The 20,089-nt window shown below is 36.4% G+C and overlaps 2 protein-coding genes across 2 annotated transcripts in view; one reads left to right on the plus strand and one right to left on the minus strand.

Moving 5' to 3' along the window:
• psmd1 (proteasome 26S subunit, non-ATPase 1) overlaps positions 1-20,089 on the plus strand; it is an 89,240-nt gene that overhangs the window by 35,998 nt on the left and 33,153 nt on the right. The window lies entirely within an intron of this gene.
• Positions 1,377-18,239, minus strand: htr2b (5-hydroxytryptamine (serotonin) receptor 2B, G protein-coupled). Its single transcript, XM_073844656.1, has 4 exons — positions 17,937-18,239; positions 16,967-17,459; positions 7,902-8,102; positions 1,377-2,666 (listed from the first exon to the last, which is right to left on the minus strand). The coding sequence occupies exons 2-4, from the start codon at positions 17,214-17,216 to the stop codon at positions 1,774-1,776; spliced, it is 1,344 nt and encodes a 447-aa protein (XP_073700757.1). The 5' UTR covers positions 17,217-17,459; positions 17,937-18,239; the 3' UTR covers positions 1,377-1,773.

Genomic DNA, 20,089 nt, shown 5'->3' on the forward strand with positions numbered 1-20,089 from the left:
CCCATTTTATAAATATTTGTACAAAATATATTCAGCATATTTAATAACCTGTTTTGTATCTTTATTATTTAATGCATAAGCGATTTATTAAAACAAGTTTATGCTGCGACATATGCGTAATCTTGATTAACAGCAACTAATGATCAACGAATTGGAACGGCATCGGTCAATTAGATCATTTTAAAACGTCAAATATATCCTTCAATTTGCAGGTTATAACTGCGTTTGTCTCGGGTGTAGACTTGTGAAAATTTATTTTAATGCGGATCCCCACTCTAGCATTAACCTCATTTATTACTGATATTTAAGGGTTTGTGCTGAAAACTAATGCGCATGCATGACAGGGAGGTGCATGCGTGATCACTTTTTTTTCCTGATAAAGCATTTTTTTCTGATAATGAAACATTCAGTTCGAACCTGATTTAACGTAAGCTTTTAATTTTATTATTTGTATTTTTAATTTTATTTTTTACAAATAAAGACAGACAGGATGCGCTTTCTGCCATCTCGGTCTGTCTCTGGCTGGAGCGTTTCTCAAAAAAGAGCCAGAACTCAGCCTGTCTCACATAGGCTACAAGAGATATGTCTAGCTTAAAATGTCTACTTTCAAACGAACCAATTAAAAACGAAATTAAACACTCTCCGTTTATGTAATATGAAGGCTTTATTTCTCTCTAAAGCCCCATCCAGTATAGGCCTGTGGAGATGCGAGTCAGCACTGTGAATTTCATCTGGCAGCTCACAAGAAAACATTAATACATTAAACAAAATAGACAAAATAAAACATTAATAAAAACATTAAAATGTCTCATTTTTGTATACATTAATTAGTTAAATAATGGCCTAAACGAATGTTTATTACTTACTATAAGTTACTATTAGACGTCTCAGTTAAAGTTTTTAAAGCATTCTATACGCATTTCCATAGTCGCATAAATTCCGCTTTCAGAACGGTCACGTCCGTAACGGAGAGATGTCACGTCCGTAACGCTGATTTTTCCTCTGAAACATAAAAGCGAAAATTTAAACAAAATTGATGTTTTAGGTTTTGTAAATAGCCAACCCTTGTCAATTCGGCAGATATTGTTACTTCTGGTTTGTGCACTGTAAATCGCAGAAATTTTACAAAATATGTTGTCTCCCAGAAACTCGAGTCTTTTTTTGTCACGTCCGTAACGTATGTGTATTTCCCTCATTTAAAATATAAAACAGGGTTTTAGACTGAAACTTTTCTGATGTCTGGACTCTATTTTAAGGGGTTTCAAAAATATAAAGAGATGGTTCAATATATTGGTAAAGAATAAAATTTATGAGGATTTATATTTCAGGTTTTGACCTTGAATGTCACGTCCGTAACGCTGGAATTGCTGATTGTTCTTCCTCATGTAGAGAAGGTAAGTGAAGGTGTGATTTATTTGAGACTTGTGCGTATCTTGAGAAGGTGTCTTACTTTGGCTTCACATTGTAGACTTTGGCTTCACATTGGGATGTGCGAAAGACTGTAAGTACTGCGTTTATTTTAACAGTACTGCCAATTATTTTGCTGTCTATTACTTTCACACCCCAAAGCTATTTTATGTCTTGGGGATTCTTAGACATTCATCTTATGTGCCGTTCTATCTCCCAATACAAACCCATGACCATTTAATGCAGTTTTTCTGAACACCTTTTAGATCGTATCTCATCAGTTCTTGAGAATTTTGGGACTGGTTTTGGCACTGAACGACTGGCATATCTCTATCTTAGATTTTTATCTGAAGTGTATCAGATTTACTACACGTGGCTTACGTGTTCGTCAGGTTTGCAGTCATCATTCTCCGTCAGGAGTAACATGTCCAGCGTTATGTTTGCAGAGGTCTGCAGATGCGTGGGACGACGCCGAAGAGGACTCTGATAACTTACGGGGCTGATCCCGTTCTTCATACCGTGTTTCATAAACCGCTTTGAGTTTTCTGTCACAGATGACCGAAAAGAAATTCTGCTTCTCCGTTGCATTCTTGGAGTCCTTACACGTTTGTAGTTACATGTGATGTAGCGCCTAAAGGCCTGCCTGAACGTCCTGTTGAACAGCGTGTAAACCAGTGGATTGATTCCCGACGAAACGTAGCCCACCCATTGAAAGATATCCAACAGCTGTTCCACTAGATTACTGTTGCACCCTTGACAGAGTACAGAAGTCACATTGGTAATAAAGAACGGACACCACATTACAACAAACAACATGAATACAATCCCCAGAACCTTTGAAGCCCTTTGTTCATTGCTCAAGTTTTGCATGGACCTCTTTCCTATGGTGGACATCCTGCGGAGAGGGACCTCGTCCCCTGTGACGGAATGCAGCGTTCGGTCCCTTTTTATTCCATTTGCAATGACCACTTTGTCAGGCGAAGAGAGAGCCGGCAGCTCCTGCTGGAAGACGGTGGAAATGTTGGGCCTTGTAGCTCTCGATCTCAAAAGATAGGCCTTCTTGCGTAGTACTTGGATTGTAAGCAAGTAGATAATCATCATTATTGTTAGGGGTATAAAGAAAGCCGTCAAAGACCCATACACCTTGAAATCCCCGAAGCCTTCTGGCGACAACAGACAGGTGTGGTTGTTGTTAAAGGTGACGTTGTTGGGATGGTCGAAGACTTGTAGTCCTTTGATTGGAATTGGTATTGCAATACCTGATGGAGAAAGACCAAACATTAACATTGAGCAAATGTAAATGATCAAACCAATCAGCCCAATCTTGCTCCTAAAGGTGCACCTTATATCTGAATTTAAACACACATAAACCTGTTAAACATGGTCCTGAGGATTACTTGCAACTTCTAGGTCTGAGTATAGTAGTACTCAAGACCAAATTTAATTTACCCCAAAGGAAAGTATATTTACATTGTCTGAATCATCTTGACCTTCTGGTCTCTGCCTTGACTCTGATTCAACCTACGCTGGATTTGAATCTTAATAAGCCGGTCTTGACTTCTACGCTGGTTGGAGATAAACTCTGCAGAACACTGGCCCTCTAGGACTAAGTCTGGAGATCCCTGGTGTTGACTCTCATCTTGGTGACCACTGGTGTTGTTGAGTCAACTTAGGCTAGTCTCGGCCTGGACTTGGACCTAAATGAGGTGGTCTTGACACTGGTTAAAGTTGAACTCTCCAGGAAGGTGTGTAACCAGGAGCAGGATTGAACACCATTGGACTAGGTCAGGGGTCTCCAAACTTGGTCCTGAAGGGCCAGTGTCCCACAGAGTTTGGCCTTAACTTGCCTCAACACACCTGCCTGGAAGTTTGCAGCAAGCCTAGTAAGACCTTGACTAGCCAGTTCAGGTGTGTCTAATTAGGGTTGGAGCTAAACTCTGCAGAACACCGGCCCTCCTGGACTGAGTCTGGAGACCCCTGATCTTGACTCTCAACTTGGTGACCCCTGGAGTTGTTGAGTCAACTTAGGCTAGTCTCGGCCTGGACTTAGACCTAAATGAGCTGGTCTTGACACTGGTTAGAGTTGAACTCTCCATGAAGGTGTAATTCCAGTAGCAGGATTGAACACCATTGGACTAGGTCAGGGGTCTCCAAACTTGGTTCTGCAGGGCCAGTGCCCTGCACAGTTTAGCTCCAACCTGCCTCAACACACCTGCCTGGAAGTTGGTAGCATACCTAATAACACCTTGATTAGCTGTTTCAGGTGTGTATAATTAGTGTTGGAGATTAACTCTGCAGAACTCCGGCCCTCCAGGACTGAGTTTGGAGACCCCTGGTGTTGACTCTGATTCAACTTTGGCTAGTCTCGGCCCTGGACTTGGACCTAAATAAGCTAGTCTTGACTTTTACATTGGTTTAAGAGTTAAACTCTTCGGGAAGGCATATTTCCAGGAGCAGGATTGGACACTGTTGGACTAGGTCAGGGGTCTCCAAACTCTTCAAATAGGTTCTGAAGGCCCGGTGTCTCCAACTTGCCTCAACTCACCTGCCTGGAAATTTTGACTAGCTGATTCAGGTGTCTCTAATTAGGGTTGGAGCTAAACTCTGCAGGACACTGGCCCTCCAGGACTGAGTTTGGAGACCCCTTGGTGTTGTCTCTTGGTTAACTTTACGTTATTTTTGGCCTTGACTTGGACCTAAAAAAGCTGGTCTTGACTTCTACACTGGTTGGAGTTAAACTTTTGGGGAAGATTTATATCTAGGAGCAGGATCGGACATTATTGGACAAGGTTATTACATAGCTCCTGCTTACCGAATAGTATTTTTGTGCTTTTGACAGCTATCTTCATTTTTTTTAAGCAGTGCTTCTAGTTGATAGAATAATATCAAAACAACTACTTGACCAAATCAATTCTGCAGAAGCCCTGAACTGTTTAGCTTGAGTGGGGTTCGTCTGATCATGATTAGGTTCTTATGTGTTCACATACAATGCGGTCTCTTGTTTGAAAACAGCTGGACATGGCACCACGTAATGGAACAGAGCGCAGACCTCGAGGCATGTTTTGACTTGATACAGCATCTTATAAAAGCAAAAAATAATAGCGCAGTACAATTCAAAACAGCAGGAGATGTCTTTGTCAATATTGTGGAGCTCTTGTGTAATAACAAGGGAAATAGTGTATACATTTGCCATTCATTACTAATAATAGCAGTTACAACATCAATAACACATCTTGGACTTGAGGTCTCTCGGTTTAAGTATCTATAACTGCTGCTGCTGCCTGTTTTCTCTCAGTAATACTGCTTTGTCATGGGAGAAGATGCAAAATTGTTCTCAGGAGTGCACAGGGTGTTTATGGTCAGTGTTGAAGTGACATAGCACGTGGCCTGCCTTTCATGGTGGTGAAACAGCTCCATGTTTCCAGAACCATGCGTTGAGCTCTTTCAAACAACGTGGCCAAAGTAATCGTCTGGACTGATGTTAACGAGCAGAAATTGTGAGGTGTTTACTTTCATTTCACCTCCCACAAGCCAACATCCACCTATAACTAAAACCTGATCGTTAAAAGTAAATCTTTTTGCTTGTATAAATGGGAGATCAGTAGTCAGTCAGTGACATTAGATGAATGTAATTTATGAGTATGCAACTTTTCCAGAGATGAGTGTTGAGATCATTGATTGGTTTGCCGTTGAAGCCCACATTTGTATAACTATAACTATAACTATAATTTTACAGTTGAGTTTGTTCCCATTTTTGAAACTGTAGCCTTGTCATCTGTTGGCAGGAAATTGTGGCATTTGAGTGTTTTTAAAATCGAAAACGGAAATTCTATGCGTCTGTTAAAGGTCCCATATTGTACACATTTCTGGAGGTTTATTTTAGTTGTTGATGTCCTTAAGAATATACATTTGCGGTATAAGTGCCAAAATCCGTCTCAATATATTTTTACAGCTCCTTATTTAGGAGCTCTATCAAGAACAGGTCGATTTTTGCCTGTCAAATTAATATTCACAAGCCTCTCTTCTGATTGGCCTGTTGTTTTCTGAGTGACGCACAGCCAGGCCAACCACAAGTAACTACGGTCATGTATGCTGTAGCCTAGCCCAGAGCCATAGAGAGAGCTGATACTCAACAGGATATTTCAGAATGATCATTAATGTTTGTTTCTTTTTCAAACACCGAATGCAGTAATCTACCTAACTGTTGCTTTAGTAAAGCCCCTTTCACAATGCGCGCTGATTCTGGAAAATTACGGGAACGAGCGCTGAGTGAACAAAAGCCAGAACCAAATGACATAAAGGCAGTGTTGAGGTGATGCACGTTACCCTGCGACTCTTCACGACGGAAAAATACGTGCAAAGTGGAATGAAGCAGCGATCAGGGAGCTCCTCACTATCAGCGCAGAAGCACAGATTGTTCGTCAGGTTAGTTTCAGTTTAGTGAAATGTATGCGTTGCATTACATCTCACATCCAAACGTCACGTCTTTACGGGTTGTGTGTAAAGCACGCACCGATTCCAGAAAACAACTGTGAATGAACCAAATCAAACAACTCCGGAACAAATCATGGGACACATTATTCATGTATTTTCCGGAATCATTGTGTGAAAGAGGCTGAAGTTGACGTGCCACTGGTCTCTTATATTAACGCTGAGAATGCATTACTTTCCCAAAATAACTAAGTAATGCTATTAGTTACTTTTTAAGGGAATAACTCAATATTGTAATGTTACTTTCCAAAAATGTAATTTAAGTAATGCTATTAGTTACTTTTTAAGGGAGTAGCTCAATATTGTAATGCGCTACTTACTAAACTTTGTTAAAAATGCGTTAATTTCCAAAAATATATGTAATGCAATTAGTTACTTTTTTAGGAAGTAACACAATATTGCAATGCATTACTTTCCAAAAAAAAGTAACTAAGTAATGCAATTGGTTACTTTTTTAGGGAATAACTCAATAGTGTAATGCATTACTAGTAACTAAGTAATGCAATTAGTAACTTTTTAGGGAGTAACTTAATATTGTAATGCCTTACTTTCCAAATAAGTAACAAAGTAATGCAATTAGTTACTTTTTATTAGGGAGTAACTCAATATTGCAATGTGTTCCTCTCCAAAAAAAGTAACTTAAGTAATGCAGTTAGTTACTTTTTTAGGGAGTGACTCAATATTGTAATACATTACTTTCCAAAAAAAGTAACTTAAGTAATGCCATTAGTCACTTTTTAGGGAGAAACTCAATATTGCAATGCGTTACTTTCCAAAAAGTAACTAACCAATGCAATTTGTTACTTTTTTAGGGAATAACTCAATATTGTAATGCATTACTAGTAACTAAGTAATGCAATTAGTTACTTTTTTTGGAAGTAACTCAATATTGTAATGTTACTTTCCAAAAAAAGTATTTTAATGTGTTTTTATAGGGAGTAACTCAATATTGTAATGCCTTACTTTCCAAATAAGTAACAAAGTAATGCAATTAGTTACTTTTTTAGGAAGTAACTCAATATTGCAATGCATAGTAATGCCATTAGTTACTTTTTATTAGGGAGTAACTCAATATTGCAATGCGTTCCTCTCCAAAAAAGTAACTTAAGTAATGCAGTTAGTTACTTTTTTAGCAAGTTACTCAATATTGTAATGCGTAGTAATGCAATTAGTTACTTTTTTAGGGTGTAACTCAATATTGTAATATATTACTCTCCAAAAAAGTAACTTAAGTAATGCAATTAGTAACTCTTTTAGGAAATAACTCAATATTGTTATTGCGTTATATTCCAAAAGCGTTACTTTCCAAAAAGTAACTAACCAATGCAATTTGTTACTTTTTTTTGGAAGTTACTCAATATTGTAATAAGTTACTTTTTTGGAGAGTAACACAAGTAATGCCATTAGTAACTTTTTTCTGGAGTAACTCGATATTGTAATGCGTTACTTTCCAAAAAGTAACTAACCAATGCAATTTGTTACTTTTTTTTGGAAGTTACTCAATATTGTAATAAGTTACTTTTTTGGAGAGTAACACAAGTAATGCCATTAGTAACTTTTTTCTGGAGTAACTCGATATTGTAATGCGTTACTTTCCAAAAAGTAACTAACCAATGCAATTTGTTACTTTTTTTTGGAAGTTACTCAATATTGTAATAAGTTACTTTTTTGGAGAGTAACACAAGTAATGCCATTAGTAACTTTTTTCTGGAGTAACTCGATATTGTAATGCGTTACTTTCCAAAAAGTAACTAACCAATGCAATTTGTTACTTTTTTTTGGAAGTTACTCAATATTGTAATGGGTAGTAATGCAATTAGTTACTTTTTTTTTTAAAGGGATTGTAATGCATTACTTTTAAAAGTAATTTTCCTCATCACTGGGCATACTAAATTGTTCAAGACGCCATAAGTGTTGAACAAACATACTGAACACAGTATTACTTTCATTTAATATGTCAGTCAAAGTGTTCTTCATCTTGAACCAACAGTATTGTGACGTACCTATAGAGATTAGCCAGACGAGTGCGATTTTAGCCAGCGCTTTAGCTCTGGACTTGAACTGGCTGTGCTGGATTGGTTTCTTGATGGCAATGTATCGGTCAAGGGAGATGGCACACAGGTGCATGATGGAGGCCGTTGAAAACAAGACGTCCAGAAACAGCCAGATAGGGCACAGGAAATCTGCAAGCGGCCATCTGGAGTCTGAAATATGAAGAGAATATTAAGCACTAATCAGTGGGCTCTCTGAAATTAAAATAGAACAAACTCAAAGACCTCTTCGTCATTTTGCCATGGGACACGCACTCAGTTTAAAGACATCTTTTTAACATTATTCATGCATTCTATCTTAGCATGGCTTTCATCAGAGTTATGCCATTCAGTGTTTCCGGAAAACCTAACCTGTTCCCTTAAATAATATGGAAGTTTTGTTAACCGCTTGTTCCTCCTCTTTAGTCACCATTGAAGAACTTCAGATAAGTCAAATATGTTTTAAATCACTAACTGTTTGATAGCGATGAAAGGGGAGAGAAATGGCTTATAAGGAATAAACAATATGATACCGTTTTTATATGAAAATTCATATAAAAGTGTGTTGCTGATCCTTTCAGATGAACATTTATGCGTTTTCCACAACGTTTCTTCTTAAATGCAGATACTGTAGATTGGATTTCCTTGTTTATAACGTCTTATTTGAACATGGATTGCATTACTTCAAATTCATCCCAGCTTTTGCATCTCATCTTGTATTTAGTGGATCTTAACATTATTAAATAAATAGATACAAGCTTGAGTTTAACGAAAACGGTTCAAGAGATTAAACACTCGGGGGCTTTTGGACCATTCATCAAGCTCTTCAGTGACGCTGTTTATTTTAGCGACAGACATGAAATGGTGGATAATCGAGTTGGTCTTCATCCCGGTGGACTTACAGATGCTGTTGTTTAAAGCCTTTTAATACGATTACGCTGTTTTTATCTCGTCAGTTTTTGTTTGTCGTTTTCATGCTCAAGTAAAGTAGACAAACTGCGTGGGACGTGCCATATTATTGCTCTCATGGCAATCCCGCATTTACCAGAAGTGAAAACGAAGGTAAAATGCAAATTTCAATTTTCACTTAATGGACCTGAACCATAGTGTATCTCCAAACGTGTGTGTCTGTGTGTTAGTGGACCTCCATGGTTTGAAGAGCCTATAACCAGATGTTGAAAACTGGCACTGGCAGATAACCCCTCTTTACTAAACAGATCCTCATAGAAGCTCTTCAGAGAGGGCTACATTATTACCAGCTGGGCTTTCTGAATCCAGCATGGATTTCCAGTCATTTTGGAGCCCAAATAATGTATTAAAAAACACGCATTCAATGACGCTATTCTGTATTTTTGTGCTAGTAACTCTATATTGTAATGCATTACCTTCCAAAAAAGTATTGTAATGTGTTACTTTCCAAAGAAGTAACTTAGGTAATGCAATTAGTTACTTTTTTAAGAAGTAACTCAATATTGTAATGCATTTACTTTTCAAAAAAGTAACTTAAGTAATCCAATTAGTTAAGTTTTTAGGGAGTAACTCGATATTGTAATGCATTGCTTTCCAAAAAAGTAACTTAGGTAATGCAATTAGTTACTTTTTTAGGAAGTAACTCAATATTGTAATGCGTTACCTTCCAAAAAAGTATTGTAATGTGTTACTGTCCAAAAAGTAACTTAGGTAATGCAATTAGTAACTTTTTTTAGGGAGTAACTCAATATTGTAATGCATTGCTTTCCAAAAAAGTAACTTAGGTAATGCAATTAGTTACTTTTTTAGGAAGTAACTCAATATTGTAATGCGTTGCTTTCCTAAAAAGTAACTTAGGTAATGCAATTAGTTACTTTTTTAAGAAGTAACTCAATATTGTAATTTGTTACTTTACAAAAATGTAACTACTGCAATTAGTTACTTTTTTTTTATGGGGGTAACTTTGTTGTAATGTGTTACTTTCCAAAAATGTATTGTAATGCGTTACCTTTCAAACAAGTAACTTAATGCAATTAGTTACTTTTTTTAGGAAGTAACTCAATATTGTAATGCATATTGATGCAATTAGTTTTTTCCAAAATAGTAACTAATGCATTTAGTTACTTTTTTTAGGAAGTAACTCAATATTGAAATTCATAGTAATGCAGTAAGTTACTATTTTAGGAAGTAACTCAATATTGTAATCCGTTACTTTCCAAAAATGTAACTAACTAATGCAATCAGTTACTTTTTTTTTTTATAAGGGTAACTCTGTATTGTAATGTTACTTTCCAAAAAAGTATTGTAATGCGTTACCTTTCAAAAAAGTAACTTAAGTAATGCAATTAGTTACTTTTTTAGGGAGTAACTCAATGTTGTTATGAATTGCTTTTCAAAAAAGTAGCTTAAGTAATGCAATTAGTTACTTTTTTAGGAAGTAACTCAATATTGTAATGCATATTAATGCAATTAGTTTTTTCCAAAATAGTAACTAATGCATTTAGTTACTTTTTTAGGAAGTAACTCAATATTGTTATGCATTGCTTTTCAAAAAAGTAACTTAAGTAATGCATTTAGTTACTTTTTTAGGGAGTAACTCAATATTGTTATGAATTGCTATTCAAAAAAGTAGCTTAAGTAATGCAATTAGTTACTTTTTTAGGAAGTAACTCAATATTGTAATGCATATTAATGCAATTAGTTTTTTCCAAAATAGTAACTAATGCATTTAGTTACTTTTTTAGGGAGTAACTCAATATTGTTATGCATTGCTTTTCAAAAAAGTAACTTAAGTAATGCATTTAGTTACTTTTTTAGGGAGTAACTCAATATTGTTATGCATTGCTTTTCAAAAAAGTAACTTAAGTAATGCAATTAGTTACTTTTTTAGGGAGTAACTCAATATTGTAATGCATATTAATGCAATTAGTTTTTTCCAAAATAGTAACTAATGCATTTAGTTACTTTTTTAGGGAGTAACTCAATGTTGTTATGAATTGCTTTTCAAAAAAGTAGCTTAAGTAATGCAATTAGTTACTTTTTTAGGAAGTAACTCAATATTGTAATGCATATTAATGCAATTAGTTTTTTCCAAAATAGTAACTAATGCATTTAGTTACTTTTTTAGGGAGTAACTCAATATTGTTATGCATTGCTTTTCAAAAAAGTAACTTAAGTAATGCATTTAGTTACTTTTTTAGGGAGTAACTCAATATTGTTATGCATTGCTTTTCAAAAAAGTAACTTAAGTAATGCAATTAGTTACTTTTTTAGGGAGTAACTCAATATTGTAATGCATATTAATGCAATTAGTTTTTTCCAAAATAGTAACTAATGCATTTAGTTACTTTTTTAGGGAGTAACTCAATGTTGTTATGAATTGCTTTTCAAAAAAGTAGCTTAAGTAATGCAATTAGTTACTTTTTTAGGAAGTAACTCAATATTGTAATGCATATTAATGCAATTAGTTTTTTCCAAAATAGTAACTAATGCATTTAGTTACTTTTTTAGGGAGTAACTCAATATTGTTATGCATTGCTTTTCAAAAAAGTAGCTTAAGTAATGCATTTAGTTACTTTTTTTAGGAAGTAACTCAATATTGTAATCCGTTACTTTCCAAAAATGTAACTAACTAATGCAATTAGTTACTTTTTTATGGGGGTAACTCTGTATTGTAATGTTACTTTCCAAAAAAGTAACTTAAGTAATGCAATCAGTTACTCTTTTAGGGGGTAACTCAATATTGTAATGCATTACTTTTAAAAGTAACTTTCCCCAACTCTGAACATACTAAATTATTGAAGATGGCATAAGTGGTGCACGAAATTACTGAACACAGTATTGCTTTCATGGAGTATGTCGTCCAAAGGGTTTTTTCATCTTGAAACAACGTGATGTACCTATATAGATTAGCCAGATGAGTGCGATTTTCGTTAGGTTTCAAAAGGTTTCAGTCTTGTAGAGGTAAGACGTTCTTGCTAAAACATATTTGGGCTCCAAAATGACTGCAAAACCACGCTGGATTTAGAAAGCCCAGCTGGCAATAATGCAGCTTCTATGAAGAGCTTCTGATCTGTTTAGTAAAGACCAGTGCCAGTTTTCAACATTTTTGTCAAATTGTCAATTAAATTGAATTGGTAGTTTTTTCTCCAATCACAGAAACTATCCTCTATGTAAACAGCCATTGTCGCTCAACAGATTCGAAATATTAAATCTGAAAATTATTTTGTTGTGTATAAATGTGCGGTTTCCATTGCAAAATACAGTCATTCTAATAGGAATCCATGAAGTTGGGAGCTTTGCATAAGAGTGGAAGATTTCCAGCAGATTTTGCAATGCGAATTTGATTTGTTGACAAACAGATAACCATTTGGTTGAAAAGTGATCCTGCGTGAGCTGTGCTTCATGCATCACTACACTATTGACAATAGACAATGGATTCTTTTTTTGCCCACAAAGATTTCGGCTAATGCGACTGAGCCTGAGAACTAAAACAATAAAAATCTGCAAACGATTATGTTCGTTTATATGCACCAATATTGAAATAAACTTAAAGTACTACTTAAGTATATGAAATATACCACAAAAAACCTCCTGTAAACGGTTTTGGGTGTTTAGGAAACTTCACGGACAAATTAACGGCATGTTTTGTCTCGCCTACAAAATCTAAGCAAACATACTGACTATGTCGTCCAGACCTAGTTCCCATATAAGCTGAGAGATAAGTGTGCCCTCTCTTGCCGAAAGCAAAATAAAGAGACACTCTGCTCTACCACACTTTACGTTTGCACCGCCAAGTCTCGACTTCCTCATGTAAATATTTCTCTGGTTCTCAGAGAAACGCACTTGTGGTGTGCTCTCCATAGTAGGCTCTTGTTTTGAGACTCTTTATCAAGCACAGTGTTCATTCATGGCTTTAACTTCAGTTCCTGTCTTCACCTGGTCCACAGATGTGGACGTGGCCTTTGGTGGACGTTTGGTTGTAATACTTTAGCAAGCAGGTCTTACCTCCACAAGACTGAAGCCTTTTGAAATGGCTTTTATTTTTATGATTACATTTAATCGCGAGTTATTACATTGGAAATTAACGTCTAGAGTTACCGCCGTCTTGGTCAATAAATTGCTGCACTCACACATTGTATTATTGTACCCCTTCCTCCAAAGGTACTTTGATTTAATTACCTGTCAGTGTTCATGACTTCTGGTAAGCTTCAGCTGTTTGGCAAAACCATTCATTCTCTTTCTGACTTCACACATGGTTCTCCTTCATGCGGAACACCTTTAGAATTGATTTGCAAGCGTTGCAGTCCTTAGAGGACTCTGTAGTTTCTTCACATCGAGGTTTAGTTCAACTAAGTTGCTTAAAGTTTAGTCTTTTAAGATTTTTGACAAAAACATTCCAAAAAAAGCCCTTTGGGTTATGTATTTTCCCAACTTCTCCAACAAACCGTTTGACAACTTATTTTAGATGAATAGAATCTGTTAAGACAAATTACTGGATTTAAAGAAGAGTGCTCATGTAAACTGGATTATATAATCAGATTACAAAAGATACGTACTTGTATTTATGTTATATTACATTTTAAAATGAGTTTTTCAATTTCGTGGACATTCACACAAAGACTCGTCACTAGTCAGGTAGCTAATTTATCAGATATATTTTAGTTTTAATAAGTATTTTCTCAACATTGCATCAACTACTGATGAACATATTTGTTTTTATGTACTCCGGAGATCCTTTACAAACACCAGTTTAAGTAACCTTGAAGTAATTTTGTGTTTAATGCACTTAATGTTTTTAATTACAATAACTGAAATATTTAAGTTGGCTTGAGAAAGCCAACTCAATGAAATTGTATTTAAACTACTACTTCTTTTTCTGAGCTAGAAACATACTGACAACTTCCTAATCATGCTACAAACATGTCAGAAACATACTAGCAATTTGCTTCTAAACTTGTTATACTTTTAAACTTCTTAAACTTCCTAAACTTTTCTTTAACTTTTCAAACTTCTTTAAACTTTCTGTTCAGGCTTTCTCAAGGCAACTTAAAGTGTGTCTTGACAAATTGTCTTGACAAAAAGCATTTTTATCCAGTTTCTTTTGGTATGGTTCAATATTTGTTTATTTAAGTGAATCTGATGGACAAGTTAGGTCAAAAGTAATCTTAAAGGAATCAAAAAGTAGTCTGATTAGATTACTTAAAATATGTAATGGATTACGTTACTTACTGACAATTTTCATCATGTAATTTGGAATCCGTATCGGGCTACAATTTGTAAGTAATCTACTTAGCAGTGTAAAAAGGATAGTTAATTCTAAAAACAGAGTTTAATTCACTTTCACGTTTTCCAAAGCTTGGAGTGCATTGAAACAAAAGTGTAGTCTTAAAGGAATAGTTTACCCAAAAATGAAAACTACCCCATGATTTACTCTCCCTCAAGCCATCCAAGGTGTATGTGACTTCGGAAATTATATTAAAAATAAATTTGCTGGCTCTTCAAAGCTTAAAAATGGGAAGTGAATGGCTGTTGAGATTTTGCAGCAAAATAAAGTGCATCCATCCATCATAAAAAGTGCTCCAGGTGGGCCTTTTGAAGTGAATCGATGCACTTTTGTAAGGAAAAATATCCATATTTTAAACTTTATGACTGTAATCTCTAGCTTCCACTAACATTTGAAACACAGAAACGCAGAGGAGAGAGCAAAACAAAACACCGGTCACAAATTAGAAGTGCAAAATGAGGATTTGTAAAGAAAAAATGTTGGAGGATTTCGATGTAAGCCAAGAGGAGACTGATTTCCTTTTCTGTAAACAATACTTGGTTCTCGTGAGACTAGTATGGTCTCACCGGAGCTTACACTACGCCTACATCTTACATCATCCGCTGGAACGCCACTCTGGTGAACTTTTCTTACACCAACGATTGGATGCACATTTTTTGGACTTCAAAATCTCAACAGCCATTCACTGCCATTATAAAGCTTGGAAGAGCCAGGACATTTTTTAATAGGGATGCACCGAAAATGAATTCTTGGCCGAAGCCGAAGCCAAACAAAATTACACACTGGGCCAAAGGCTGATTACCAAACACGGTTTTTCGTGTTTTTCCCCCCATGTATTTTGCCAGTTTTTTTCGCCAATGCATAAATTAAATGGCAAACATTTGCTTTTTACAGTTTTGTTTTGTCTTTTCAAAGAAGAAAATCAATTGCCAAACAACTATTTAAAAATGTTTATTTAACACTGAACATTTTTACAATCTAATAGACGTTATAGCCTACCAACAAAGCAGAATTTAACTTAGTTTAAATTAGTTATACGTAAAATACTATTCTTAGGCCAATTTTTTTGTGTTTTTAAATGTACAAATAAATGCATCTTTGCTAAGCAAAGGATAATTCTATAATAAATGTATTAATAGAGCTGTTGGAATAATTATCATTATTATTTTTTACAGAACAACAGTACAGTTACAATACTAACATTTATGAATGTTTACTTTTTTTGGCGGAAACCCACAAGAAGACCTCAGTACTACTTTTTGCTGATAGCAGCAGATTTATGAATGACGCTGTTTCAGCGCATATTTCCCTTGCACTTTGGACTTCAAACCCTGGCTAAGGAGCTCGTTCTGTCAGAATAAATACAATTGGTGCGTGTATTAGACAACATAGTGTTCAGTAGTTTATTGACTAATGGTTTAAGGCCATTTGGCGATTTCAGTCATCATACAGTAACCAGCAACAACCAGCCCTTTCTGTTTTCGTGGAAGACATGCAATGCGATACTAAACATTCTTGCGCCGTTGGTGCTTGTCTTTTCAGACAATTTTAAATGCTTTCACACTGCCGACATGTTTGCTGCATTAGTGCACGCCTCTATTTGATCGCGTCGCGTCATTGTTTGGTATCATTTATTCGGTTTCAGTTGCCGAACATTCGGTGCATCCCTATTTTTTATATATCTCTGATTGTATTCGTCTGAAAGAACAAAGTCCTATACATCTAGAATGGCTTGAGGGTAAATTTAATTTTTGACTGAGCTATTCCTAAGGGTTTAACCAGCCCTTTCTCTTCTCATGGAAGACATACGATGCGATACTAAAAAGTCTCTCGCTGTCAGTACTTGTAATCATTTTTGCATCTTTTCGGACAGTTTTAAATGCTTCCACACTGCCAACATGTTTGCATTATTCCGCGCCTTTTCGATTATTCGGTTTCAGTTGCCGAACATTCGGTGCATCCCTTTTTGTTAATATATCTCTGAATGTATTCGTCTGAAAGAACAAAGTCCTATACATCTAGAATGGCTTGAGGGTAAATTTAATTTTTGACTGAGCTATTCCTAAGGTTTTAACCAGCTTTCTCTTCTCATGGAAGACATACGATGCGATACTAAAAAGTCTCGCTGTCGGTGATTGTAATGATTTTTGTGTCGTTACGGACAGTTTTAAATGCTTCCACACTGCCAACATGTTTGCTGCTTTATTGCGCGCCTTTTCGCTTATTCGGTTTCAGTTGCCGATCATTCGGTGCATCCCTATTTTTTTAATATAACTCTGATTGTATTCGCCTGAAAGAAGAAAGTCGATATACATCTAGAATGGCTTGAGGGTGACTAAATCGTGGGGTAAATTTCATTTTTGACTGAGCTATCCCTTTAAGGTTCTCATTTGAGAGGGAGTTTGTGATGGACGCAGACAAGGTGCAAGCAAATGGGCTTTCAATAAATGTCATCAGATCTGTTTAATAAGAAATAACGGACCGACCGGAGCGTTTGGCATGGGAACTGACAGCCGAGCTGGCATAGGGACGGCAATAGTCTAGTAGCTTGGCAGATGTTGTATAGTTTGAAACTTGTGGGGCATGTTTACTCCAGAAATGTTTTGAAGAGCGCTCGACTTGTAATGTGTACTCGTTCTGTCAGTGCAGGGAAACGAAACATGGTCTTTATCAACGTTTAATATGGTTTTGGTGTAATTCTGAAAAACGTTCACAACCCAGATGCTATCTCCTAATAAATTCTACAAACAGTCCTCCGTTATCAATGTCGAGGGTTACTTACGGAAGAGCACAGTCACCAGAGCAATGGGCATGACTAGCAGTCCCACCAGCAGGTCGGCCACCGCCAGAGACATCAGGAAGAAGTTAGTGGCGTTCTGGAGCTTTCTCTCCAACGACACTGCCAGAATGACCAGGATGTTTCCACCAATGGTGGGGATGATAACCAGGAGAATGAGCAGCGCGGCCCAACGGAGTGGTTCTCCTCCAGGCTGCTGGGATTCAGGCATGGACGAGAAGCTACGGCTAGCCATTCTGCTTGGGAAAGTCGTGCTTTGGCTTTTTCCGTGGGCTCGCCCAGCATTGTCACAGCCTCCCTCCGATCCGAGGGTGGTGGAGCGTTCAGATGCGTTCAAGTGATGCTTTTTTGCTTTGCAAAAAAAAAAAAAAAAAGAATCCAAAGAATTCCCCTCCAAATTATTATCTCCAGATGGAATCAAAGTCACATGGTAGACGAGGTATTGGCCATCTTTGTTCAGTCTCTACGTTGGACACTCCTGCAAATATAAACAGCACAGAAACATGCGATTTTCTCTTCTCACTACGTCTTCCAGGCCTCGTAATTAAGCAAGGAAGTAGCTATCAGTAATGATCTGAGATTAGATATGTTGACCATATGGAGCCATTTGGGCTCCTATCTGCTTTGGTCAGTCTTCATAAACAATGTATGTTTTTAAAATGATTAGGTTTGATAACTGCGTTACGACGTCTAAATATGTTTTGTGAGACAAATGTTGTATAATGTGACTATTATGAAATAGACGAGTGCTCTTAAACAGGAATACAATATGAAATACAATAGTAGAAAAACTGAGTTGATCGTAAAATTTTAGGTTTTTAGATTTGGCAAGAATCCGATTAGTAGTCGATTGTGTTTCAACCGCTAACTTTAAATGTGTTTTCTAAGTTTGAAATATTTCTAAACCCTTCCCATGACACAAAAATTGTGAAAATGAAGTACATCTTTGACTTACCTTGAAGATTTCCCTTTATGCACTTGCTTAATTTTGTAGTATTCCTTGTATTTTCACAAATCACAAATCGTCCCTCAGATTGCGGCTTCTCTCATTTTATATGCACACAGACACACACACACACACACACACACACACACACACACAAAAGAAAGTACATTGCGATGATCAAATTCTGTGTGGGAGCGTGTCCAGATATTATCTCACTTTTCAGCTTCATGCGGAGGAATGTCCTTGTTTTTGAGGAGCTGGACGTATCCCCAGATCTTCTCCGCATCACCTACCATGATCACCGGTCTCAAACTTAACATACGTCCTGTAAGCCTTCCTCTCTCATTCTGTCTCTGCTTACAGACTTGCTCTGCCTCTCCCTCCCTCTCTCTCTCTCTGTCTGTTTCTCTCTCGCTCTCTCTGACGAGTTGAACCTGGAGAAATGGATGAATGTGTCGACACTGGGGTGGTTCCAGTGATCCTGGGGGGTCATTTTCTTCAATGCAGCGGAGCCGCTGTTTGTTTTTGTCATTCATAGTCTTTTCCGTAGGTTCATTTATCTTTTTTTTTTTTCTTTTTCATTCAGTCAATTAGCCAATTTAAAAACAAAAATAGGATATCCAAACTCACTTACATTTTCAACATTAGTCGTTAGAGATAAACACTTTTTTTTCTATTTCGCTATCCAGACTTGAACCGTGAAGCACTCAGGTTATTTTCCTCAGCTGTCTGTCTATCCAGATGCAGCGGGATTGTCCTTTAACGCCGTTTGAATACTGAGGGGGTCGCCGATCTCGTGTTTTAAGACGTATCGATTGAGGACTTGGCATCAAACGACTTTTGCGAGGCCGATCCGTGAACGGTCTTTGTCCTGCTCCTCCTTCCCATTACCGTCATGTGCTAGGGCTATATAGACACATCTGTTTTCCACCTTGACATGGGGAAGCTGGAGGTTAAAGCTGGTTACTGAAAACAACAACCAAAAAAAATGTGTACACGCCTGTGTTTATATGTTGTACACGCTACCAATCAAACGTTTCAGTGCACTTATTTTCCACATTCTGGATTAAAAGTTGAGTCGTAATGTTTAAAGTGCTATGCATAAGTATGGGTGACCATAAAAAGACTTCAAATAGTAGCTCTTTGTTTTGATTCCAGAGGCATATGCTGGAACAGCTTCATGATTTTATTATTTTAGGGCACCTATCAAGTTTGAGGTTTTGGGCTTTTTGGTTTTTCATAAAGTGTTTTTTCAGACTAGTGGGAAGGAAACATCTAAAAGACACCGTTAAGTGTTCCTTTTATAGCACTTTATCTGTTTGTGTCAATAGATTTCAATTGTAATGCATATTTTTAAAGGCTGTTTTCTCAAAATGAGTTTTTTCTTCTGCACTGAGCCACAATCTCCGCTTCAGTAGCACTTACACACACCAAACTTTACGTTTTTATTCCTGTCTATATCCTGAAGGTTTTTACCGAGGGATTTGTTCATGTATGATTTGCTTTTTGGTAAAAAAATGGTTTCCTGTCAAGTTTTTTTTTCTGAATTATGGCTTGATGAAATAAGACCCAAAATTCCCTCTGTAAAATCTTTTGACTCTAATATGTCCAAAAAATATTAAACAAGAATTTTGAAACGGACTTCATCCAGTGTTTAGATTTTTGTACTAGAAATGTATGCAAATTAGCGCATATTTCATTAAATAATGGATTTTAACAGTTTAGAAAACTTGTAATACAAAAAATGTTTGCAATTATCAATGTAATCAGTCAACTGGATAAGTAAGGTGATAACTATTAGTACAAAATGTTACCCTATTCACCTGCAGTGTCTCGCCTTAAGGATTTTAATATTTAACTGTTAAGGAGGTCCTACAAGTCGGGCCCTATGATTTCCGCAATGTGGAAAACGCGGACATAATCACAGAATGCAGTCATAAAAATGAAATTCACTGTACAATGTGGACTTTGCCCAATTTTGTTGTTTTCAGCCTCTGCTGACTCAATATATGAGTGCATAAACACACAAACAATCTCTGGAGCAGAAAATTTAAATACACTACACAACACCGCATTTGTAAAAAAAAAAAAAAAAAATACTGGTTCATAAAATTATTTAGATGTTTGTTGATTTATTAAAATTTCATGAAATCGTTCAGATG

Source organism: Garra rufa, chromosome 7 (assembly GCF_049309525.1).
Source record: "Garra rufa chromosome 7, GarRuf1.0, whole genome shotgun sequence".
In the NCBI taxonomy this organism is placed as follows: domain Eukaryota; kingdom Metazoa; phylum Chordata; class Actinopteri; order Cypriniformes; family Cyprinidae; genus Garra; species Garra rufa.